Source organism: Pseudopipra pipra, chromosome 6 (genome assembly GCF_036250125.1).
Source record: "Pseudopipra pipra isolate bDixPip1 chromosome 6, bDixPip1.hap1, whole genome shotgun sequence".
Lineage (NCBI taxonomy): Eukaryota > Metazoa > Chordata > Aves > Passeriformes > Pipridae > Pseudopipra > Pseudopipra pipra.
In genome coordinates this window covers 32,081,660-32,107,745 of record NC_087554.1, presented here as the reverse complement: position 1 = coordinate 32,107,745, position 26,086 = coordinate 32,081,660, and the positions used below count along the sequence as shown (strand labels likewise).

The 26,086-nt window shown below is 38.7% G+C and overlaps 2 protein-coding genes across 16 annotated transcripts in view; both read right to left on the bottom strand.

Moving 5' to 3' along the window:
- FSIP1 (fibrous sheath interacting protein 1) overlaps positions 1-4,158 on the bottom strand; it is a 96,351-nt gene extending 92,193 nt beyond the window's left edge. For 5 of the 12 annotated variants that reach the window (XR_010431341.1, XM_064658431.1, XM_064658427.1 and 2 more), the window contains exons 1-4: positions 3,870-4,153; positions 3,038-3,163; positions 1,538-1,718; positions 520-612 (exon numbers count right to left, since the gene is read on the bottom strand). Coding sequence is in view for 10 of the 12 variants with exons in the window: in XM_064658431.1 (XP_064514501.1) it covers positions 520-612; positions 1,538-1,718; positions 3,038-3,163; positions 3,870-3,878 (409 nt within the window). In the remaining 2 variants the exon portion in view is untranslated. Of the gene's footprint in view, positions 1-519; positions 613-1,537; positions 1,719-3,037; positions 3,164-3,869 lie in introns of all 12 variants that reach the window. The other 7 variants (XR_010431340.1, XM_064658428.1, XM_064658429.1 and 4 more) reach the window with 3 other exon arrangements.
- Positions 4,159-9,052: 4,894 nt separating this feature from the next.
- The window catches only part of GPR176 (G protein-coupled receptor 176), a 34,515-nt gene continuing 17,481 nt past the window's right edge, over positions 9,053-26,086 (bottom strand). For 3 of the 4 annotated variants that reach the window (XM_064658420.1, XM_064658417.1, XM_064658418.1), the window contains exons 2-3: positions 11,299-11,551; positions 9,053-10,297 (exon numbers count right to left, since the gene is read on the bottom strand). In XM_064658420.1, the coding sequence (XP_064514490.1) occupies positions 9,190-10,297; positions 11,299-11,543 (1,353 nt within the window). In that variant the 5' untranslated portion in view covers positions 11,544-11,551 and the 3' untranslated portion in view covers positions 9,053-9,189. The remainder of the gene's footprint in view (positions 10,298-11,298; positions 11,552-26,086) is intronic. The other variant, XM_064658421.1, reaches the window with a different exon arrangement.

Sequence of the window (26,086 nt, the reverse complement as noted above, 5' to 3'; positions counted from 1 at the left end):
ACTTTATGCCATAAAATAGATGAGTGATAAAACAAGGGGAAAGCTATAAAAGCTATAAAAATCTAAGTGAGCTCCAGGGAAACTCCAAGGACAGAGGGTAAAAAAAGAGCTCTTATTTCAACTGGCCTAAACCCAGCAGATGGGTTTAAATGACTGGGTTAAGTTTTGAGGTTAAATTCTATCCAATTTCTGTTCTGAAGAAAAAAGTATCATGCACTGCTGCACTAGAAAGAATCACCCCTGGATTCTGCCTGACCAAATGCAGGTAAATCTAAATTCTATCATAACATTAAAGAAAGTGAATATCCATTAATAAAACAATCTTTAAACAAAGAATTCATCCAACACCTCTTGAATAGCACAATGCATATATGTTTTCAATTTGTAGTATTTTTTTATGACTACATAATAGACACACAAATACACTTGAGTCCCAAACTCTCCTAGGAGCATTAATAAGAAAAGGAAAATGAAAAAGTTTTATTAAACTGTTCAATTTATACACCTGAAAAGCAATACCTGATTTTGCAGTACTTGGTTTTCCTTGGAAAGGTTCACAGAATTTCAAAGTCCATGTTTCAATGTCTTCACAATCCGAATTAGAGCTATATCCTGAAAAACACAGGGAAAAGCCTTTCACAATAACCCAGAGCCATTTTTGTGAGTTAAGGATCCCCACAGAGCCTCTGCAGGGATTAGTTTAAAAAACGGTATGGACTAGTACGCCGGGACTCATGTTAAATGCAGGAGCAGGAATCAAGGGATTTCTTTTGGCCCCAATTCTTAACTAAATTTGAAGAAGGTATCCAAACTTCTGCTTCAAATATGTTGGAGAAGTTTGTGGAGGACTGTCTCCCATGGGAGGGACCCCACGGTGGAGCGCAGAAAGACTCTTATCCCTGACCAGCAGCATCACAACCTGTGACAAACTGACTGTAACCCCCATTCCCTGTGCCGGTGGAGGGGAGGAGGTAGAGTTTGGGAAGGAGGGAGGGGTGGAAGGAAGGTGCTTTTAAGATTTATTTTACTTCTCATCTTGCTCTGACTTTGTTAGCAATAAATTCAGTTAATATCCTCATTTCGAGTCTGTTTTGCCCATGATGGTATCTGGTGAGTGATCTCTCTCTTGGACCTTATCTCAATCCATGAACCCTATGTTATATTTTCTCTCTTCTGTCCAGTTGCAGAGGGGATTGAGAGAGCCACTTTGGTGGGTGCCTGGCATCCAGCCTGGGTCAACCCACTGCACACACACAGATGCTTTCTCCCAATCTTTTAGGCCATCACCAAGGTGCAGATCACAGCTTACGAGGCCACAAAAGATATGCTGTACTTTACTGGCAGTAATAACCCATTTCTTTCAAAGGTGGATTCCAAATAGTGAAGAGAAGTGAAGGTATGGATTTTGACATCTTCTTTTCTAGAATGTTACCTATTTGCAACCTCTTTTCCTTCCACCAATAGAATTTTACCCAAACTATACAAACCTCATATTTGGTCTAGTCCCAACACGAGAAAGTGTTAGTCATTTCCGCACCTGACAATTCGTTGGGATTCTGTATACATTTCTGAAGAGAGAAGGTCGTACTCTCCACTGTGGTTTGCTGATCTGTTCTTACTGTCTGGACATCAGATTTCTCTCTTTTGTTTTCTGCTGGACAGCAATCTTCTAGACTGCCTCTCTGATAACCATAAGCCACACTGACAAGTGAATCAACCTATGAAATGCAAATTATTACAACCATAAAGAAAGAAATATTTTGGGAGAAGATTTTGGGTAATCACAATACTCACATGCTATCACAAAGGCTGACAACAATTCTGCACAATATTTAAGTGTACTTCTTAAATAAAAGAACCATTTTCAAGTCTGATACAGAACTCAGTTCCTTAGTTAACACTTAGATTCTCAAGCTTGTCATTCCACAGACTGCCAAATCTGGGACTGCTATGCTAGGAAATTATTACAATTAATTACAAATAATTGTTACAGAGACAACCACACATGAGTCTGTGTGTAAAACAATCTCATCCATTTCCAGACTGTGAGTGCTCTGCAACATGAAGCATCCCAATCTCTTGCTCATACTACAAAGAAAGGCTGAAAAGCTCATGCTTAATTCATCAAGAGATTCTCAAGAATCTCTTGATCTCAAGAGATTACAATTTCCATTCCATAGCTGGTAAGTTTATATCAGAACTTGGATTCAAAGTTATCTGCTGTTAACGTCAATACCCGACAGTGAATCTATAAAAAAATATTTTAATATTTCTGTGAAGCATCTAAGTATGATCCCATTCTACAGACAAGTGAGCAGAGGTACAACACAATTGGACTAAGCTAAGTAAATCAATCTAAATCTCCAATTCCCAAGTCCTTGTTCCTAGATCCCAAAAAATTTATCTCATATCCCATCCCCAAAATTAAGTTAATCCCCAATACTAATTTTCTCAGAGGATGGATGAACACCTACTTCCAATAGACTTTGCTAAATTCCTAGAGCTATTTCTTAGAATAGTATGAATTGGTTTTTAAACTTAACCCGAAAATACCCAGAGAGAACTTTGTAGTCAAAAATTCAACTTGTGAGGATTGCTCAAATGATTTCTTTTAATCTTTCCAATTTAAATTTAAAAGCACAAATGGGATGAAAGTGAAATCATTCACAGACTGCTTATCAATTAACAACCTATAGCTGTGCATTTATGTATTACTGACAGAATTTCAAATGTTTTTATCTTAAAACAGAATTTATTTAATAATACGATTAAATATAAAAAGGAAGACAACCAAGTTTTCCAGGTTGCAGTGCTAAATTACCCTTTTTGTGGCAAATATAGAATTCACCAAAATGAAATTAAAAATTATTCCATTGCTGCATAAGGAGCAGATCACATCATGAATGTTCACATAAGCCCTTAGCACACCTGCAGAGCCCAGAACTGCATATGAAGCTAAAAAAGCAGAATATTACCTTTTAGCATTCTTATGAAGAATTAGGCATAGAGTTTCTAACCTGCTGAAGGTGAGAATTACCTTTTGCAAATGTGGCTCTGGTGTTAGTAACTCTATAGACGTATTCAAAGATCCACAATTGAGTTTTGGGCTAGATGCAGGCCTTGAAATGTCATCTGCGCTCCCACTTGTAATGTCCATTGTTACCTAAAATTGGGAAAAAATTCAAAAACAACCCTTCAAACTATCAGTTCCATAGTAAAGCAATACAAATCTTGTACTATTTCAGATGTAGATCAAACAAGTTTCAAATCCTTTCTAGAAATTCCATATTGAGAGGTCTTTCCTATTTAGATCAGCTTGCTACTCAATTACACATTTTTTAATATAGGTGCAAATACACATTTATATCAAGCCAACCAAAGCATTCAAATGTGCTTACTATCAAAGAAACTTCAAATGGTGTAAATCTTAAAAGTAATCTCACAACGGAGAAATTATCATGGTTCTTTTTTTTTCTTTTCTTAAAAACTACTGGACTGGCTAAGTTAGCACAAACAAAAGAATTAGGGCATTTTAGAGACATCTTGAACACAACTAAAGCAGCCAAAAGCTATTTATGTTAAACGGGGGAAGTTCCAAAGTCCAAATGATCACATTCCCCATCCCAGCTGTTTTGAGTTTAAACCACAGAAATGCATGTTCCTCTGCAAAAACTGTGTGAATTCCCAGGAACTAAACATCTTGAGTATGCGACATGCGCTGGCAACTCTCTGAAGGCCCAAGTGAATATAGCTCTTTATTTCAGCACAAGAAACGGAGCAAACCGAGTCCTGTACACAAGTCTGTAACATAACAAGGTATAAAAAGAGGGCAGAGAAGAAAAAGAGTACTTTGTATCCATTCACTTCACCTCGTGCATCCCGGGCTCATCCCCCGCAGAGGCCTCTTTACACCAATCACCACGTGCCTCCACGTCCGATGAAGCTGCAGTCCCGCTTCCCACCGCGGCCAGCCGGGAGGCCCCCTATTCCCTAAGGAGTTCTGGCCTACACGAGGCCTCTGCCAGCAGCATGGCCCACAACACCCGTGGATTTTTTGGGAGGGAAGGCGGGCGGGACAGACGAGCCCCGTTCTCACCGCGGGAGGGCGGCAGGACCCGCGGAGCCGCCGCCGCCGTTCCCATGACGACCGTCCCCGCGGGGTCTCGCGATAGCCGCACGTCCGCACCGCCCGGGCGGTTCCGTTGGTGGCGGCCCGGCCGCGCCCGCTGCTTCGGTGTCCTTGCCGGGGATGCGGGCATGACCGAGCTGTCCTTGCCAGGGATGCGGGCATGACCGAGCTGTCCTTGCCAGGGATGCGGGCATGACCGAGCTGTCCCGCAGGGAGCCGCGCTGGAGCTCTGCCCACTCCGCCCTGACAGAGAGAAGTGCTGCTTGAAGGGCGCCCTTCCCCTCCTCATGTCCCCCCGCAGGGCTGTGCCGGGCCCGTTTGAGCTACAGAAAAGTTACTGTACTGACCTTTCCAAACAGTGTCTCTCTGCTGTGAATTATTATTGCTTCTTTTGCTAGTCTTGTTTGTCTAGGCTCCTGCATTAATTGTGTTCAGGTTTATTTGTCAACAAGGATAGGTGAATCACTTTAAAGTAAACGTTAAAATTATTACTGTGGTCACCATTTTTTACTTGAATATTCACTGTTAGTAAGGAATCTAATTAATAAAGGAGTGTAATTGCCTTCCTAATCCCATCCCTTTTCATATCTTTTCTGCATTTAAACAATATGAGAGGGTTAATTCATGTGTTCTGATTAACTTGCAAAATTACTGGCTCCTACAACTAACTCTGATACTCGGGTACGTCAAAGCGGGTTTTCATTGGCAGCAAAAATTTACAGGAAACAGTTCAAAAAAACTAAGTGCATCTCATTCAAAGTAATAGAGTTTTCATTGATGCTTATAGTATGGCATTTTACTGTCAGTTTTGCCAATTAAGAGAGCACTTTGTTCCTTCTTTTTAGTGTCATAACAATGCAATGTGGTTCACAGTTAGCTGAAGACAAACACGAGAAATGCACTAGTGGACTCTCTGTGTTTTAGCCTCCTTCCTAAGCTCCGGGTATGTTAAAATTCTAACTTCAGTCTTGCAATTGCACTAGTGGACTCTCTGTGTTTTAGCCTCCTTCCTAAGCTCCGGGTATGTTAAAATTCTAACTTCAGTCTTGCAATTGCTAATGCAGTACCACAGTGGTGTTAGGAACCTGTGGTGTTTTCCAGATGGTGCAGAGGATGATTTGAAGCAAAAAATAGAAGAATTAACATTTACATCTGCATTTAAGGTATTTAAGTATTCGAGGCCAGTAATGGCAATGAGAAAGCAGTAAAATGGACAATATCATTCAGAACTGGCTAAACTAAAATCTGACATTTGCTGTATTAGAAATTAAATTAGCTATGAATAATGAGGTAAGCAGCTAGGTATAAGTGCGCCAGTATTTATTTCTTTCTACAGTACAGTGTATATACTTAACAGCTGACAGAGTTTGACTTGCTATCAGCTTCCCTATTAGAGACTGCCTAAAACCTCAGAAAAGTCCATGAAAGGAGAACATCCAGCTCCGAATCTGGTAAAAAACAGACATAAAACTCCTTTGAAAGTGGTGCAGGAATAGGCTCCTTACTGCTGCTTGTCATATGGAATCAGTGAAGGTTTTCTATGAGGCTGTCACACCTGAGAGTGAGTAATAATGGTTTGGCAGGGATATCTCAAACTGCAGTTGAACTTATGATCTATGAGTGTTACATGTCCTAGTAGACTCAGAGAGGAAAAGAAGAGATTCACAGAGTTCATCTCAAATCCTCTAGATCAGGCTATAAGAGTCTTCCTGTCCAATAAGAGGACTGAACTTTGTAAACATCATTAAATATTACAGAATCTCAAATATTGTTATAGGTGGCAGGTGTACTTATATTGAAACTTGAACTAGAAGAGCAGAACCAAAGGTGTGATTTTTTTTCTGCCTTTCCAGGAACAGGTCAGTTTTATTCCAAGCTAAAGTAAATACTTCTCAGAAGTATGATGATTAAAAAAATAAAAAAGGCTTAGAATGGAAAAAACTCTTACGTCTAGGAAGGGCACAGCAAGAAAAGTACTCCAAGATGTACCTTTCATCCTAAAAGATAGGTTACAACATGATGAAGTCACATTTAGACAAGCTGTCTTGATACTCAGAACACAGTCACCGTAGTAACAGAATTCATTTATTGCTTTCTTCCTAATCCAATCAAAAAGAAGCACAAATGAGAGGAGGAATATAGGGAACTTGTTCCCAATTGCTACTGCTTATCTTCATACTCCTCTGCTCAAAAGCATTTTAATACACAAAAAGGTAGCCAACACTTTTTAGTTGGAACCAGCTTCTAAGTCCCCATCAACTGATCTGGAGGAACATCCTGACTTTCCTCTTTGTTCTTCAACTTATAGTCCACTGATGCAGTAAGTATTATCCCAGGAAACAGGGAGCAGAATAGAAGAAAACTCATTACAGAAATATAGCCATCCTTTTCTGTAAAACATTACCTATGGGTGTATTTTTAAAACCAGAACAACTGTGTTCATTAAATTATTGCAGTTTAGTAACAATTAGATCTGTTCTACAGTAGAATACTTTTAGAGTTTCTAAAAGACTGCTTTTCTGTGGAAGGCTTTCCCATTGTGCAAAATAAACTGCTCTCAAGTACTCAACCAACATAGCATTATTTAGTATTGAAGGAGTGTGTTGTTTTTTTGTTGGGTTTGGGGTTTTTTATATTATTTTTACATGATGTTTGAATTTTAACAGTATTTCTTGAGGATATCTCAGAATAGTAAATTGACATTGTCCCCATACTCTTTTCATCCTTTTTAAACTATTTTTTCTTTTGTTTAATATGTGCTCTATTTTCCCCCTCTAAGTGGTAGAGTAATGAGTTTTAACTTTATTTTCTCCAGGTTTATTCTTGTGTAGTAAGATTTAGCCTTCAAATCTATTTGCACAGGCCAAAGTACACCAGGCTTTCTCTTCATAAATTCCCATAGCTTTGCTTTGTACTTCACTTTTGTTCTTGTGAGACACTGGATATTAATTATATATTTAAATAACTTTTTATTGACAAAAAAAATACATGCTGTGGTACTTTTCCACCTCTGCCACAGAAGGACCACTTTTTTCTGGAATCTTTCTTCTGTCTGATTTCAGGCAAGCTATATCTACTGTCCCATATCTGGACCCCTTGAAGACTGCTCCTTACTCCCAAGCTGAGAAGCTCTTGAACTAGCAAAAAGTGAAGTGCACTGAAACCAAAGAGGAAATGGAGAAAAACTTATTTTACACATACACACTTTTCTTTAAATATATTTTTATTAAAACATTTGCTTTTAATGCCTTGTAGAAATCCACCACCTTGGAATCATCAGAAGCTGGTGACTTTCTTCAAATATGTCAAAGGAAGAAAAGGTACATCTCCAAATTCTGCTTCAGCAGAATTTTCTGTCACTTTTAAGATTACCTGGTTGGATTTAGTAAGTTACCGTGAACTTGTCAAGATTCTTCACCTTGTCCTGTTAAAAGTATGCTTTAAAGAAAACTACTTTCATAAACAGACAGTAACCACAGAAAACGGTTCAGCATGCAGCAAAGGGCTAATGTACAGGAAAACCACAGGGAATAAACAGATATTGTAAGACTATGCTTTTAAGAAACTACCCAGAGAGACAACAGTGAATGCAGATGAAAGACTATTTGCAACTGAACAAGGATTAAAATGTCAGGGTTACAATACTTTTAGGTCACCTAACAGACAGATATAATTTAAAGTTCACATTCATTATAAACAAGACAATATGCCTGTGGTTATGAAGAGGGGCAAGATGCAGCACAATGCCTGAGTTCTCACAGAAAGGCTGGTGTGCTGATGGCATGACTGTGGCTCACTCAGGAATCAGGCACCAGATTTGAAAATCTCATGTTCATACACCGGGTGGTCTACTCCGTGAGATGAGTGGAGCAGGATGGTTGGTATCTGTACCTGTGAAGGTAGAAGAAAAACCTCTCTACCTCTGTCAATTGTGAGAAACTGCATTAATAAACCTTTGCCTTTAGAGGTCTGTTACCAGCTTCTTCTCTCACCAGTTCAGTTGTCACTGAGACACTCAGTGTCTATCTGTGTGAGTCTCTCTCTCTGTGAAACAGACTCAGAAACTAAGATTGTCACACTCAGAGAAAGGCTACTAGCATTTCAAACGCATTTCTTTCATTTGCCGGCTTTCCCATAAGAAAACAGCAGAGTGCATCAGCAGGTAAGTTTAAGGTTTGTGCCTTTGTTACTTACACAATGGATACATTACACTGTTGGAACATTTGTATATGCCCTTTATTACAGGATCAAAGTGTTCTATTTATGCCCTTGGCACATACATAATTGTTTATTGGAGTCAGGATTTGTCCTGGATGATCTCCAATCCAGTTTTTATTTAAAACTAGAAGAATATATCTGGGGTCTTTACAAAAAAGGTCTTTCTCAGGTTTCACACACATGATGATTTGGGGATCCTTGGCTTTGTGGAAGTTTTATGCCAGAAAACAGTGGTTTAGGTTTTTAAAAACTTTAGATGTTCGACAGATGCTTAGTAACTAATTTGTGCAAAAAAATCCAGTAAGCTTTAACACTGATTGAATAAATGGGCTTAACAGAAAACAAATGTACTTAATAGTCCATTTTACTTCATTAATGAAATATGCGGAATCTTGCTATGTCTATTTGCACCAGAGTAGGAACTACCCATGTTGTATGTCTTCTGCTCTCTGCAGCCTTTCCTATTAAGTTACTTTGATACCCAGTCCATTTTAATACAACATGAGATTTCCCAGAAAACTGACTGACATATTTCCATAATTCAGCCATACAGAGTTCCCAAAGCCATATATACTTTTTGAAATTTAATCAGACAGGTATCATTGTAAGGATTTCAGAGATAAAATTTAAGAATTTCCATATTTTGATATATTATTTTCATGAAATATTTCATATTAATAAGGAACACTTGTATATACATTTTCCTTTTGTTTGTTCATTTAAATTATATTTGGCACAAGAAAAAAATCAGCCTGAAACAAATTTCAACATAATAAAGATCCATGGGATCACATATATAATAGAAAGTGACCTTCCTCTGTCACTTCAAGCTCCTGCTCTTACTAAGAATCCACCTTGGGAAAGATACTGACTTTATTGTTTCTGCTCACTTTTCTCTCTGCTTTACACTTGGGCTGTTTTGTCTGGATTAGCTCTTCAGGGGTATTCCCCAGAGGAGGCAGGAGTCGCTTCTTACTGTTTCGGTTTTCTGAGAGCCACTGTGGAGGCAACTCAAAGGGTCCAAAACCAAACTGCATGGAATACTTGTCATTTATCGGATCAGCTTCTGTGGGCACAGCTGGGGCCACCTGAGCTGCAGAGTCTGCAACTGTCTGTGGTATAAATCTGTGAACCAAAGTCTGTCCTATCTCTAAACTGGTGGTAGGAATTTCTTTCTGCTGCAAGTCACCAGAGCCAATGGATTTGGTCTCATTCTCCTCATCTTCCATTGGCTTGAAGATTTGTTGTTGCCCGATATGAAACATCTCCAGAAGCTGGCTTCCCGAATGCACATTGGGCTCCAGATTATCATCCACAACACCACCTGAGCTGACAATGTTTCTCCTGCTAAACCTTCGGTGCAGCTGTACTATTGTCCCCACTAAGCACTTCCGTACTGATTTGTTAACAGTTAAAAATAACAAAGGGTTGGCCAGCAAAGAGACCTTGGGCAACCAAATGGCAGTGAGGAGCAAGAAGACTGAAATATCTGAAATATTGAGTATGGTGCGATAAATCACCAAAGTCACATACGGGACGCTGCAGAAAATAAAGATCATAACCATAGAAAGCAGCATGACATGAAGTTCAGCTTCTCGCTGGGAGGCATATGGGATAGAAACCGTATTCTGAGGAGTCCTTAATGCAGCTATGATGACTTTTTTCTTCTGGCTGGCACTCAGTGCTCTGCGAATAAGAATCATAAAGAGAAATACCACAGCCACTGGTACAATCACAGTGGTGATATTATAGATGATGACATATATCAGGTGGCCAAGGGAGTAACTCCAAGATTCAGAACAGGTGGACATGGCATAAATATCAAACACATTGGTCACAACAAATACTGGAATGCTGGCCACTATTGCATGGGCCCAGATATAGATAACCAGGTCTCGGGATTTTGCATCAGTTATTTTTCTTTCCAGAGGGTATAAAACAGAGTAGTATCTGTCAAAACAAAAATAAAATTATAATTGATACAATGCAAAGGGTGAAGTCTATAATGAGCATAGTCCTTTTGAAAAACTTCTCACAGGAGCTGTCTGAGCGTAACGTCCCAAATACCTAACTGGGTTCTCAACTGAGTACCTGCTTATGAAAGAAAAAAAAAAAATGGTCTGCCTTTGCAGGTCTGTCTGTAGAAAAAAAATGAATATTGAAACTTCAGGATCACATTACTGGTAGTGAACAATTCTTTCAATAACTGAGACTATATCACTTTGGCTGATGCATGTGACTATTATTTTGAAGATGTCATCATTTACTTGTAAACTAGAACAGTACATTGCACACAACTCAAAATTTCAAAAAACGTGATGGGGGCACAGATATGTCACACTGAACAGTCAGACTCATAGAGCTGTGCATTTAGGTGGGATCAGTGACTGATAATAATTTGCAACATGAATGGCATCAAAAAACTTAGTCAGTCCAAAGGGCCACTTTTGTTTTAGACTGATCTACATACAAAAACTCTCTGAACTAATTCTGGTTGTATTAATTTTGTTTGTTTTTTTTTTAAACAAATCTACATTTGAAATTTGACATTGATGGACAATCTACCTCCAGGCATTGGTAAATCCTTCTAACAGGCAAGGGCTTTCAATTTCCTCAGATAAAAATGTGCACCTCGTCTACAGTCTGAAGTTGTCTGCTTTTAAGTTCATTACTGACCAAGAATTATTAACAGGAAGAAAATATAAAAACTTCTCTGAAGACAAATCTGTAGTCTCAAAGTCCTTTATAAATGTCCAGAGGTACCAGAGTAAACTGAAAACTAAAGATTTTCACTGTTACAAAAATATTTCTCCCAAAACATTCTAGAGAGAAACTGTACACTGCACACAGAGCACCAGAACAAAAGCAAGACAATATGAAAGGGAGAAAAATATTTCAAAGGGAGAAAGAAGAAAGGGAAGTGCAGGATCATGGCAAATTTGCTCCCTTACCTGTCAAGAGCAATGGCTGGAAAACTGAGGATGGTCACTGAGCAGAAGACTTTGTGCAGAAACTTGGCAATTCTGCAGAAAAGCATCGTATAGATCCACCAGCAGCAGTGTGGACTGGCACTAAGAGCAATGTCAAAAGGCACACAGACTAGGCTGGCACAGATCCCCGAGCAGGCCAAATTCTTAATGAATCGGCTCGTTACAGATTTAAGTAGCGATGTTCTGCAAGTTGACCACAGCACCATGGTGTTACCTGTGAGTAGAGACAGGAAGCATAAACAAAGGAAAACAAACAGACAAACAAATAACTACCCCCAAACCCCAACAACAATAATCTTAACAGAATTTAATGTTCCTTTGTACTGCAAATAAAAATAATTTCTTTGCATTTGTCAGGAATCACTGATTGAATCATTACATTGCTCAAACTAGGAAGTCTGTAATAGCTTTATAAACCAGAAGACTGAAAACAATTATTCCCCAGCTATCTCCTCCCAGCTTCTGGTAATGGATGAATTAGGGAATTCAGAGGCAAATGCCTACACAAAATATCCAAACTGTATTTTTTGACACTTATGTTGATTCTCATATTAAATGATCCACTCTGGGTATTCAAATACAGGAATTGGCTAAAGTGCTCATATTTGAATAATTAGTGCATAATTCTTTTTTAAAGATAAAAATGCACTGTAAGTAAATACAAATATAATTAAAATATAAATACGTCATTTTAATCCATTTGTCTCTATGTGTAAGTGGATCACAGCAATTTGCTTTTCTTTCCACTGACCACTTCAATGGGACAGACAGGCCTGCGTGAAGCCACATCCAGGAGAAATTTGCCTTCCCCCTCACCCAAGAGATGCTATACATACATAACATGTAACTAAACACATGGGACAGGCAGAACAGAAAAAAAATGGACTTGATGCACAAAACTTCACAGTCATATACACAGAATGCAACCCACTGTTTTGAATATTCAAGCCCCACCCATTCATTTCAAATAGAGTGAATGGATGGCAGTGAAGCAGAAGTACAGAAAAAAAACAGCATTAGTTATTGACAGTATTTTTCCCTTATCATTGCATCTTATTCCATCCAGATCTCAAAGAAATATCATACAACAGAAACAAATTCTCCATCACAAATTTACCTATGATTCTACCTCACACAGCAAGATCACAAGAGTAAATGATCTGTTGTTAACTGCATGTGGCTCTGGGCCCTTTCTAATGCATATGAAGATACCACAAAACTCACGAGATTTTCTCCCTTCTTTCAAAACCTGTCTTTAGCAAGATCATAGAACCACAGAATGGTTTGGGTTGGAAGCAACCTCAAATCTAGTTTCAAGCCCTCTGCCATGAGCAGGGACACCTTCCACTAGAGCAGGTTGGTCCAAACCCCATCCAACCTCGCTCTGAACACTTCCAGGGATGGGCATCACAATGTCTGTGGGCAACCTGTTCCAGTGCCTCGCCACCCTCACAGTAAAGAATTTCTTCCTAATATCTGACCTAAACCAATCCTCTTTCAATTTGAAGCCTTTCCCCTGTGTCGTAGCACTAAATGCCCCTGTACAAAGACCCTCTCCAGCTCTCTGGTAGTCCCCTTTAGGTACTGGAAGGCTGCAACAAGGTCTCTGTGCAGCCTTTTCATCTCCAGGCTGAACAACCCCAACTTTCTCAGCTTGTCTAGATCAGGTGCTCCCACCCTCTGATCTATGGAGGCAGGAGGATCTCCACTAGCACAGCTGAGTGAGGCACACATACTCCGCATCACGTAACCTGATCCCACCTTTCCAACCCTGACTCCACAGACACTATTCTTCTCCTTTATTTTGCTTATCCCAGAGACATACTGTGCAGTACAATCGGCACATAGCTACAAGAATACAAATACTGCTTGACAAGGCAACTCCATTTATTCTGCTGCAGCCAGAGAGCATGCAAGTAGAATTTAGCTTCCCACCTCCAAGGAAAGTGTGCAAGTTTGGAGTTGGCTTCCTGCCAAATCTCCGAAACTCGACAACAGGGTCTCCTTCCCAGAGAGGGAAGGAAAAAAAAACGAAAAACCAGGCAGCCAAAGTTCTAGCAAAAATATATGTATATATTATGTATAAAACAGAGATATATAATGAGAATTATATATATGCATCTATGATCCCAAATAGCTTCCCGAAGTCGAAGGGAAGAGGGGGAAAGGGAGAAGGGAAAAGGATAAAATAGGGTGAAAAGGGACAAATAATAAAACAGATCTACACAATCTAAAAACCCAGCAAAGCTGAAGAATTGGCAAGAGCTCACCACTTCCCTTGAAAGAAAGCAGTACGTCTGGACACGGCCCAGCACTCCCCCCTCACGCGTGGCTGATAACAGCAGTTACTGTAGGCCTCGGCTCCAGATAAGCCAGGCCCAGACAGGGACCACCGTTCTCCAACCTCGCCGGAAGAGAAGAGAGCGAACTCTCTTATCAATGCCTTATTTATACCCTAGGTTACGTAAAGGAATAGCATGGAATACTTCCTTGGTCACCTTCCTAGTTCCTTCCTGGTTACAAGCTGGTTACCAGGAAGGCCTAGACTGAAACCATCACAGAAAGTCAAATTGTTTTTACTGCAGACCATACCAACAACCATATGTTGTTGATACTATATATTGTTGACTCTTAGCAGAAGCTCTTTTGAGTGTAATTGATTTATGTGGCAGATTTGTAAGCATTTTAGTACATTACCTACAAACAGACACAATGAAACAAAACAGCATGTTAAGCTGCTCATATGAAAAAGCAGCTGCAGTCCCACACACTTCTCTCTGTTGACACTCATTCTTTGCCTTGATTTTTCCTCTAACCAGTAAAAAACCCCAAGCTTTTACTTGCTGAGTAGAGTTTTCCCATTGCTGCCCACATAAAATGCCAGCAAGATCATACTCTTGTTCACATGGCCAATGTGTATATCAAGTGACAAGTACTAAGAATTAGGAGAAAGTCTAGCTCAGCTTCTTGATAAAACAGGACTCTCAATAGAAGCATGCAATACTAACTTTAAAATCTACCTCACAGACCTACTATTTTGGTCTGCAGCACTTGAATGTCATTTGGGATTCAATTTTCTATATATTGTGTCATGTCTTATGCTAATTCCTTTTGTGTACTAACAAAATATTAAGTTAAATCTTTGCTATCTGATGTGTTTTAAAGAAAGGAATCATCACCTGGTTTTGGCAGGTGCTTTGGGCTTGACAATGTATTTCACAGGCAGTATTCAATCAGTTGTATGTAAAGCTTTCTAAGTTGCTAGAAGATATTCAGTCAATCAAACCACTTACTTTCAAAAATTCTCTAACTCTCCAGCTATTATAGAAGTACTTCTCACACAGTAATAATATATTATTAGAATGTCCCGGAGAAGGGAGACGCTAGGCTTTTTGCTGTGGTTTGTTGTGGTTTTTTTAATGAATCTTTCATCTAGTTTCAATTGCACTGATATTATAATCTTACTTCCCAAGCAAGATTCACTTCCATTAGAATGAATATAAATGAAGAATGGAAAAACAAAAGAAATCAGAGGCATTTTCATTAATACTTCAGAAGCCTCTAAAGAACTACTGAGCTATTCTTCAGGGTCCTGCAGAGTAACTTCATTCAAGACTCTATATTCTCAGCTGTTGAATTACTTCAACAAATTATGTCATATTGTCATTTATACATCAGAGAGTCACAAGGAAATGAAATTAGCTCTGGTTCTGACTAATCCTAAATGGAAACATAAAGAATGAAGTGTAAAGAAAGATAATGGTTTTAAGATAAGGAAGCACTCTTTAGACAGACAAAATAAAGTCAGAGCCTGAAAGGGAAAAAAAAGGATAAGCAGACAGAAGTGTCCACTTGGGACACTGGAAAATAAGTCAGTGAATACCCCTCAGGGAAACATTCTTTTTCACTTGCAGCGATGAGTAACTTACATACTAATAAGCTGCTTAAATGATCTTCAGATCAGCTTCAGTAGAGACTGGTAGGTGTGGTGGGGGGAAACAGTTTTCCCCCTGCAGTTATAAAATGGTAAAACCCCAGGGGGTGGTGACCCTTGAAGTTTTGAGGTTTTACCCAATGAGCGCTTCTGCAAAATATAAACATATCACAAGCAGAACAGAAGAGAAGGTGGTTGTTGTTGTTAGAGAATTAGCCATGTTGTAAAAGCCACGAGGAGTGAGGGCAGGAGCCCCCTGGGGGGCTCTGGCCCCCCAGCCCCCAGCTGGGGGGGCTGCAGGGACTTGGAACAGCGTAATGCTGGGCTAAGTACCTGTGGCTGAAAACTAAAGAAGTTTTCTCCACTGTGAGTGGGCAGACGGAGCAGCGGCAGAGGCAGCAGCGGACAGAGAGCAGTGGCAAAGAGCCAACAGATAAGAACTGAAGAAGCAGCAAAACAGCATGCAGCCAAGGAAGACACAGAGTTGTCTGAGAGAGCCGAGAGAGAGAGCCGGCAGCAGAGAGAGAACTGAATTCTACAGAGAAAGTTTGGGTAAGAACTGAAACCAAAAACCCCCCAAACTCCTTGAAGACCCCTCACCTCCTGGAAGAGAAGGGTGAAGTGCAACATGCACTGCAGAGAAGAGCTGAGAAGCTCAAAGCGTCCTGGAAAGCTGGACCGGGATGGAAAAGGAATGCAGAGGGGGTGACCTTGGCTCCCCCTCGCCGCTGCTGCCAAACTGGCAGCCTGAGACAGAGCACAGGAGCTCTGATAGAACTCTTGAGGCAAAGGCTTCCAACTGAAAGCTGCCCGAGACGTTCTGACTCGGGGGTGAATCCCCTGAGGAAGGGACCTTCATGGGGGTCTTACGCCCCATGATATGACATGGTGACGCGAGTTTTGTCCCTGCTACGCAGTCCACGGAAGAGAAGACCCTCGCTTGGAGACGACGGGCCAAGGGGCTTGGATACCCCTTGTGTGTACTGGCAGAGATCCAGATACAGATGCTGCATGGAAGAGAACCTGCTGCCTTAGAGACATTGCTGCTCTGAGAGTGGAAAGGGATCTTTTCCTTCTTCCCTCCTGGACTTTTATTTGGAGGGGAGAAGAGATTTGATCCATTGTAAATACTTATGTCATGGTAGAGATAATTAAGATTGTATATAATGTATTGGAACAATCTGGATAGCTGGGAAGCATCCAGGGAAGCCGGAGCGAACAAGCAGCTGGAAAATGCAGCATCTTGCAGTATCCTGTAAGTCAATACCATCAGGGACATGAGTATCATTTACAATCAATCACATATGACAAAGCATATCCCATACTGGTTGCACAGAGTTCCACCACTAACACAGAAAGATGAAGTGTTTTTAATCTAAAAATGGAAAGCACATCTTTGGTCTTCTCAGAGAATGAGCTATGTCAACATAAAACCCTTACTACACCTGATGTTAGCTGACAACCTTCTCAGTATACAGACTGACTGAGCAGGACGTAAATATCCAGCTTAGAATATCTTAAGTCACAAGGTACCCAATACGGATCATTGATTTCATCTCCCTTCTCCTTGCAGGACTGCCCACAACTAAACCATATGACTAAGAGCATCATCCAGACACTCCCTGAACTCTGTGAGGCTTGGTGCTGTGACTACATCCCTGGGAGCCTGTTTCAGTGACCAATCAACCTCTCAGAAAAGAATGTTTTCCTAATGTCCCATCCAAGCTTCCTCTGATGCAGCTTCCTTCCATTGTCTTGTGTTCTCTTGCCAGTCACCAGAGAGAGATCAGCACCTCCCCTTCCACTGCCCACCTTGAGGGAAGTGTAGACTGCAATGATGTCAGCCCTCAGCCTTCTCTCTTCCAAGCTGAACAAAACAAGTGACCTCAGCTGCTCCTCACAAGGAGCTTGTCTGTGCCTTTGACAATTTCTTCAAGTAAAAAAGAGAAATATGAAATAATAAAGGTAACCACTGCATGAGAAGCAGCTTTTTTCACATTAGAAACAAACATATTAAAAGCCTAAATCAAGCAGAGTTCGTTTTATCCTGTTATTAGCATAACTATCAACATTCAATAAAATCTCCATGTACTATATACTAATTCTACTGTATTCAGATTGAAAAGATGGTTGTTTCAAGTTATCATCTACGTTTTTTTAATTGAGAAATATCATAGATAAGCAGCCACACAGTACATTAAGTTGCACAGAAGTACACTGAGCAAGTAAATACAACAGTTCACCACAACATGCTGCCCAGAAGTCCTTTCTGACCAGGAAGTGTTATCGGACTGCATTAGTCTGATTCAAAGCACCAAAAAATATTTCTGCTCCTCTTCCAAGCTGTACTCTCCTTGAATTTCACTGCAGACACTAAGTGTTGATCAACAGCTGAAATTGTTCTGAAGTACAAGCTCTTAGCAATACTTCAAATAATGTGAAAGATTCTTAAAAATACATTTAACAAGCAGAAGGAACATCCCCATGGAAACCAGAGACAGTTATCTAAAAGAAATGCATTTACCATGCAGTCATCCAAAAAAAAAAAAAAAAGACAAAGAAATGTTGTTCTTTGTCAATTACTTCATGGAACTCAATCCATTAGCTGGGTATGACATCCATCTTACATTTTTGTTAACATTAATCAGTGCATAATTGAATCAAAACAAAGTCCATACTCTAGCAAAATCCTTCTCCTCACAGTTTGCCTTCCTCTGCTTGCTCTCTTCCCTCCAGAGCAGGGTTCTAGTGATCCAGCCTTCCTAGCAGAACCCAGCTCCCTGCATTGCTACAGGGAAGGAGCTGGCAGCCCTCTCTATGAAAAAACAAAACAGGAAGGCACAAAAAAGGTTAGAAACTGGGCTTTAGCCACTACAATTGTTCATCAAAAAAACTAACTGAAAAAGTTACAGGTTTGGTCAATATGAACTTCTCTTGTTGAAACACCAGGGTGTTACATTCCTAACTCTCCAACTCTCTTTATTATTTTTCAAGGTATTTTGAGGAAGGTGGTTTTTTTGCAAAACTTACTCTGCTAAAAGACAAACCTCACTCCAAAAAAATGGTTCATTGGAAAAATTTTTGGCAACCCATGACATCTATCAAATGCCCTTATATTAAAATGTATGATTACTTATTCATCTCCAGCTGATTTTCCCTGGATGGCTTATTGAGGAAAAAAACCAGAAATATACACAATTTAAAACGAATGATGCTTAACGGAGAGCAAAATTTTAAAAGCCTGTGGTAATTACTAGTAGTTGGAAGAAAGACTTTATCTTTTCTTTGAAAATTGAGGCTATCTTGCACTCTTAATTAAAAAAAAATTAGCATCAATTTTCATCCCCCATTACAACTGAAATTAGAGAGTTTGTAGCTGAAAAACACTACAGTAACAGCTATTGCATAGAGCAGAAATTATTTCCTGACCTACCCCTACAAATAAGAAAGATCTGATAGCATTCCTGCATCAGTTTGCCTGTGCTTCCTTTTCTCCAAGTGCCAGTTTATTCAAAACAAAATTTTATTTTTTATATAGTTTCACCATGCAGCCATTCACCAGGTCACCGGCTGGGCATACTTGCTTTTGATTCTTCAGACACAGATGTCTTCAGGCAGAAATTACATATGCCTAATACATCCTGTACAGTGGGAATAATTTACATTATATTTAGAAACACGCTTTTTTCCCTCCCTCCACAGCTGACTGTAATGAATAGTTCTCTCCACTCTTCCCAGCCCTGTGAATGGGCTCCAACAATACTCACTAGGAATAAAAAAGTAGAGCCAGGGACTCTGAAACACATATGAAATACCATGACTTATAAACTGAAAAAATCAGTAAGACCCTAAATCATATACTATTTTAAAAAAAAATCACATGGAAAAATATTACATTTAGTTACGAAAGTGTGGCATTTCACTGAAGAAATATGAATTTACAGAAACAAATCAGATTTACTCCAACTTGCCAAAGAGAAGAGATGTGTTCTGATGGGATACCTCAGGGCAGGTAAGGTGCTTCACTGTTAAGATGACGGTGGAATTTCTGGCCTGACACAATGCAAGAGGTAGGAGTTTGTTTTGTTTTGTTTTGTTTTCTTAAAACATATAGAGGCCTGCAGGAAAATTTGAGATTTTGTTGATTAAGCATTTCACTTACAAAAACAGTTCTCGATTGAGACACTCCCTGGATTTCCTCTCCCTTATTTTTCTATAGTCCGACATCTGTTACGGAACTCCTCTACAGGACTTCCATAGTGCCCACTCTCCAGTCGGCTTTCTTTTACTCTTTTAATAACTGATTTCCCTTTTCTTTCCTCAAAATCCTCCCAGCAAGAAACAATGCTGTTTGCAGGTCCACTGCAAGACAGTACTGTTAAACCCAGAATAACACTGGGCTTAGGGAAATGGGCCATAACCTTTCAGTCTTCAAATGCTTTCCCCAAAAACATTGAAAAAAAATTAACATTAGTGCGTAACGCTTCCCTTCAATTAAAAAAGCCAGAAATTCAGATCATTAGGACTGATGGCTCAAAATCCAGAGCAACATGCAAGAGCCCAGGATTGACTGCAGTAAATGGAACCAGATTCACATACAAAAACTGGAGAAATATTGACATTTTTCTTGCCCTTAAGACTATGAAAATTCTTTTAAATTCTAGGTCTGGACACCCTCTAGCAATAAAATAGTTCTGAGAGGAAGATAAGCTGTAAAACTTCATAACATTCACCCCAAATACACCCCCAATGTGTGGAAAGAATTTTTAACTTTTCTTTTAACCTTCTAATAATCCAGATGACTGCCATACTGGCAAACGTGGTCATTTTTACTTTAAGTCTCTCTTTCTTCCCTAGTGTTAGAAATACAATTAGACACCCATATTTGAACTTCATAAATTGCTGGGTACAGCAGAAGATAATCTACCCTGAAACCTGCCATGACATTGCCAAAACTTTGCCATTTGTTTCATTGCACTAGTGCAGGCTTAAAACCTAACATAGGCTGATGACACAAACTTCCTCCTCAATCATCCATATGCAGTATGTAAATTGAAACTTGTGTTTTGCTGATAGATGTAGCTATTTTGCTGATATATGGAATTTTTAGGTCCTTTAGCACATTAAAATCAAACTGATTTCAATATGATTTTCAATATGAAAAAAATATAAAAGGCTGGAACAATATAATGTAAAATTAGTTTATAGTTTTATTTTCTGAAAGTAAAAAATTATTTCATTGTCTTGCTACATACATATAACCTGATAAGGTTTACCAGTATTAGCCATATGCATGTAAAAATTAAATGAATCTAAGACATATGTAGGATACAGCTAACCCTGTAAAGGACAGAAGCTGCTGTCAGGAACGAGAGAGAAGAGCCATATATGCATATCCTACCTCTTCTACCAAAGAGGACTGCACACAGACTTGTTTGACTGGGGCAAATCAGCAAGTGGGTGCATCAAATAACTTACAGCTTGCTGTGTTTTCCTACACACATATTCAAATACATGCTCATTAGCAATGCTTTCCAGGGTTCGGGCATCTGTTCTCTGCAGTCATCTCTAAAACAACATTTCTTGTTGCAACACAGGCAGTAAATCCACAAATAACCAAGATGCTAGCTGCTGTGTCATTGACCTCTTCTTATTAAACACTCAACCCACCTATCCCTACAAACCAAGGCATGTATTATTTATATTTTGTCTTTCGTGTTTTTACATTTCTTACCCACTTCTTCCCTTTTGCTTTCCTGCAAAAATTACTATGTTGCGCTGGTTGGGATGACACATTTATGTAATTGCTCCTCTGTTGTACTGAATTATCCACTGTCACCAGGTGAAAATGTTTGGTATCTGTCTACAGCATACAGAAACAAACAGAAAGTAAAAACAATCCAGCAATTTCTCTTAACTTCCACAGACCAAGTAGCAACAAAAACATATGCCAGAAGTCTATAGTGATTTCAGTTCTACCATGAAGGAACTAAAAGGTGTCCATTTACAGATGAAACCCCTTCAGCTTTGTAATGCCATTGCCTGGACACAAAATTTTCAATTTTAACTAAAAACTATATAATCAGTCTTGTTACCTTAAAAACAAACAAAATAGACACATTTTGCACTCTTCAGAGTGAATATGAAGAGCAAAATAAAGTTTGCATATTTTACTAGTCCCTGAAAAATCACTACCACAAATCCAGGTGGTCTTCCAAGATAGAAGAGCGAAAGAAAAAGCTCTTGTTAATTTAACTACAGGTGTTTGGCATATTTCAACTTATGACCTTAATACATTAAAAGTAGTGGATTGTTTCCTGAGCCATTTAAGGATTTGTATGTAGAGACCTGCAACAGAAATACCAAGATCAGTCTGAATGAAACATGAACATGAAAAAAAGGCTTAAATTATATAAATTTTGTACTCACAAGGTCTCCATTACACAGTCTCAGCATCTGTTTGCAGCTACACATCCCCAGAGCTCAGGGCAGCCATCAGGAATTAACTGGGGAGCAGAATCCAAGCTACAATTAAAGCACCCTAAAAGAAATACTGGTCTTTGCTCCAAGGGCGCCACACTATTACATTACTAGGGTTTATTAAATTTCACAATACCCAGTTTTACAGTTATGTCTGCTTCTCAACTCACGTGAGAAAAGAGAAACTGCTCTTTTCCACCTACACCCCTCAGTAGGATCAAATATATTATTCCTCCTCAGAAGCCTTACCTTGCTTTATATCCTTAGACCACGGTAACAATACTACATCAGATAGAGGCAGTCCAAACCAGTTCTGCTTTTTTTCCTGCTCTTAGTCAATTTGAGCTATTGCACATGAAAAACTAAATTCTTCCTTACTGAAGTGGCTTTGGTAATTTTCAGAAGAAACCTTTCAGAACCAATGAAAGATTTAGCTTTTCTTAACCTCACATTATTAGTTTTGATATGGACAAAATTTTAATTGCTTCACAAAATCACAGAATAAGGTTGGAGTTGGCAGGGTCCTCTGGACATCATCCAGTCCAACCCCTGCTAAGGCAGGTTCACTCAGAGCAGGTTGCACAGGATCACATCCAGGCAGGTTTAGAGTATCTCCAAAGGAGGAGACTCCACAACCTTTCTGGGCAGCTGTTCCAGTACTCTATCACACTCAAAGTAAAGGGGTTTTCCACATATTCAGATGGAACTTTCTGTGTGTCAATTCGTGCCCCTTGTCCTGTCACTGGGCACCACAGGAAAGAGTCTGGTCCCATCCTCTTGACACCTGCCCTTAAGATATTTGTATGCATTGATGAAACATATCTTCGAAACATGTATTTTTGATTCATTTATGAGGAAAATTGTTTGAATTTTTAGATGGCTTTTATTTCACCCTTATACTCATTTGTATCAGCAATGACTGCGAAAACAATTTCATAAATAGCTTCACAAATACAAATGTAAAATAATTTGGGTTGTTGTATTCAAATAAGTTACTAGACATATTCCTAGCATTAGAAACAAGCAAATCTTGTCAAAAATATATCATAAAAAAATTTAAGGAAAAAAATGGAATTGTTTAAAAAAACCAAACAGTAGTGTACATGGTGCTCAATGTTATATAACAGAAAATTAGTCACAAGTATGTTACCAAACTGTCACTGAAGTTCCAAAAGCAAAGCATCAGCATGCTTACACCGAGGATATACTATAAAAGAATCTTAAATACAAAATAATGAATATGTATGTGACTTATTTTTCTCATGTTAATTCAATCTGGGGAAGACATTTTATTAAAAAATTTAACTAAGAAAAGGCATTCCAGAAATTCTCTTCAAGTAAGAGACATTGTAATGTTTAGGTGTTGAAGTGCCAATGCAAGCATAAGTAATGCTTAATAAGGAGGCACTCAAATAACAGGACAAACCACTCTCAGAGGTTACCTCAATTCTTTCAGATTTTCCAGTGGGACACAACTTAGTCACTGTTTAAAACAATTTGCTTCCAGATGTGTACTGGGGGAAACCACATGAGAATCACTGTGTAAGCTTCACAGATAAGTTTAATACAAGCAAACAGAAGGCTTCACAGCGATAGTAATTTTAGATTACACAATTTTTATAAGGTCTGTCTTATATTTTGAAAATTTTATAAATATAGCAGGAAAAATAGCCACCTGCGTTTCAAAATGTCTTCATTAAAAGGATTTCATTTTAGCAAACTAGTATAAGGACTTCTTTCAGATTCTTTTGAAGTGATTTTTTTCCTTTTTTTTTTTTGTAAGAAAGACATTTATTACTGACAGCCTGAACAATTCCAGTGCTCTCCTAGAAAAATATTCAGCACAGGGAGCTATATGACGACACTCCGTCCTGTCCTGCCAACCCACTTCTTTGTACAGAGAAACCTTTGAATGCTCCATATCCATGAGCCCTTTCAATCTTCATTCTAATACTGTGACTACAATGCTGTTTTAAAAGCTTTAATTTATGAGAAGTGCATTCAGAAGCAGCCTCTTATCTAAAAGCATAGTAAAGGAAGACTTCATCAGTAAAATAACAAACTTGAAGTTTAAACAGCAGATGGTCTAGACTGAAAGAAAAGAAAGGAAAACAAAGAGCTCACAGTTCTTTTGTAGATTTTCCTGAGAATCTGCAATTGCCTCTGGAACCTAGTCAATAAAAATTTAACTTCAAAAATTAGCACTATAACAATGCAAAAAAAATCATTGCATCAGAAGTCAAAGACATATTGTTAAACTCTGACTTGTTCTACCATTGCTTGTGTAAGTTACTCAGCAGACCACAGCAGAACATGCACACTGAGGAGAGCAAGGCGTCCCACCTGTATCCTAAAGTGGAATTTACATGACTTCCCTGATTCCTCTAAAATTATTTATAGTGGAGATAATTAACTTTTTTGTTCATGTCTCAGTATTCCAACAGCAATCAATCAAAAACTCTTCATATTTCAAAGATGGAAAAGTTAATTTACCATTTATTCTTTATTGGCAAAATATGCTAATGGAGAGATGGAACTGACAACAATGGTTAGATAAATGTTTCATAAAGCATCCAGTGTATGGATAAATGCAAAAAAAAATTGCAATATTAATGTTAGACTTGTATATACATTACTGATTTTAAATTGCTGATTAATAGCCTACTTACAATAGTCTTAATCTGACAGTACAGAGCAGTAAATATTGCCAGTATGTCAGTAGCTTTTCTGAATTTAAATAGTTAAACTAAACACTGCATTCATTATTTCCTATCTAATTTGCAACATGTCTGGGGGTTTCTTTTTGTTGTTGTTTTTTTTTTTTTTTGGATGGAGGAAGGATGGAGTTTAGAGGGGGGATGTTGGGGGAGGTTTTGGTCGGCTGGTTTGGGTTTTATTTTGTTTTGTTTTTTTTTAAAGAAAAGCAACTCTCTTCCAGGCCAAATACTTGGCTGGTGATTTCTGCCACTTGGGTCATTACAGTATGATGGCAGTCATGTAGCTTTATTTTCTGCAATATTTTGAAACCACAGACCACAGATGTGCCTACCAGGGTACAGGGAGCTCCCTTAGAGGCATCAGTAGAAGACACTACTCTCTCAAGGCTGTATGTTTTTAAGGTGACCTGATAATCATACTCTGCAAAGAAAATGGAAATTAAAAGTAAATTTTATATTGCTATACACTAAGAGAATTGAGAACCCAAAGGACTATTTCCATTTGTTGGCATTGAGCAGATTTAACTGGGAAGCATTTTTATATCTTTCTTTTGCCATTCCACCAATCCCAGGCTGCCTGATTTATGAATTAGTTGTAAAACTAACTAGCTTTCCTTTGCTGAGGTGATGGTGTTTCTGTAGGACATGCAAGGAGATTTACATTATAAGTAAACCTACTCATAAAAGATGAAACCAACACAAAATGCAATACTGAGATCTGAAGCCATTTTTCATCCTTCAAGCAGGCCACTGTCAATGAATTGGCTGTACCAATACTTATTTAGAGGAGCATGATCATAAAACTACCTTACTGCCTTCTCAACCATGCTAAGACTGACACAAGTCATGACAGGAAAGCAGGACTTGCAGGTCATCTCTTAATTCTCCCTGCTTTGGGCAACAGTATGAATAGAAGAAGAAGATGGACAGTTTAGGGCTCTAGGGCTCTATTTTCCCTTCCTAGACATTTCCACATATTATTTGTTTGTTTTAAATCCTATCAGATAGAAATGTCTTTGACCACGTAATCTTCATTTTCAGTTGCAAGGCAATCACCTGTGCATCAAATTAGCCTCAGCAAACAAAAGGTATTCTGAGACAGCTACTTGTTTGGATCTGTCCATATTATGCACTAAGAAATTACTGGAGAAACAGAATCCAAAGAGTAGTTCAATGTTTTTCAGCTCCTTTGGAACCCGAAGTGCAATTTTACCTTGTTAAATGCTCAAAATAGTCAAAATAGGTTTCCAGAGGCTGGTAGCACCACATTATGCAGTATCAGCCTTTGCTGATACTGATACAAATAAAATAAAAGGGTGTCTTTGCTGTCCTATTACAGAGGCTTATTATAGTCAGAAAAATTTTAGTGTGGTGGCAATTTATTCTTTTTTCCCAATTAAAATGCAGACATAGAATACTGAACTTAGCCAAATCTAGAATAAACACTAGAGAACTGTACTGGATGAAAATAAGGATAATAGATAACAATTTTTATAAGTGAAGCAAACATTCTGTAATACACTATTGAGTTCTGCAGCTTTTTCTCTATAGTAATTTTCTTTATAGTAATTTTGCTGACCTGCACATGATGTTCCTTGCAATGTCCCCATTTTCTATT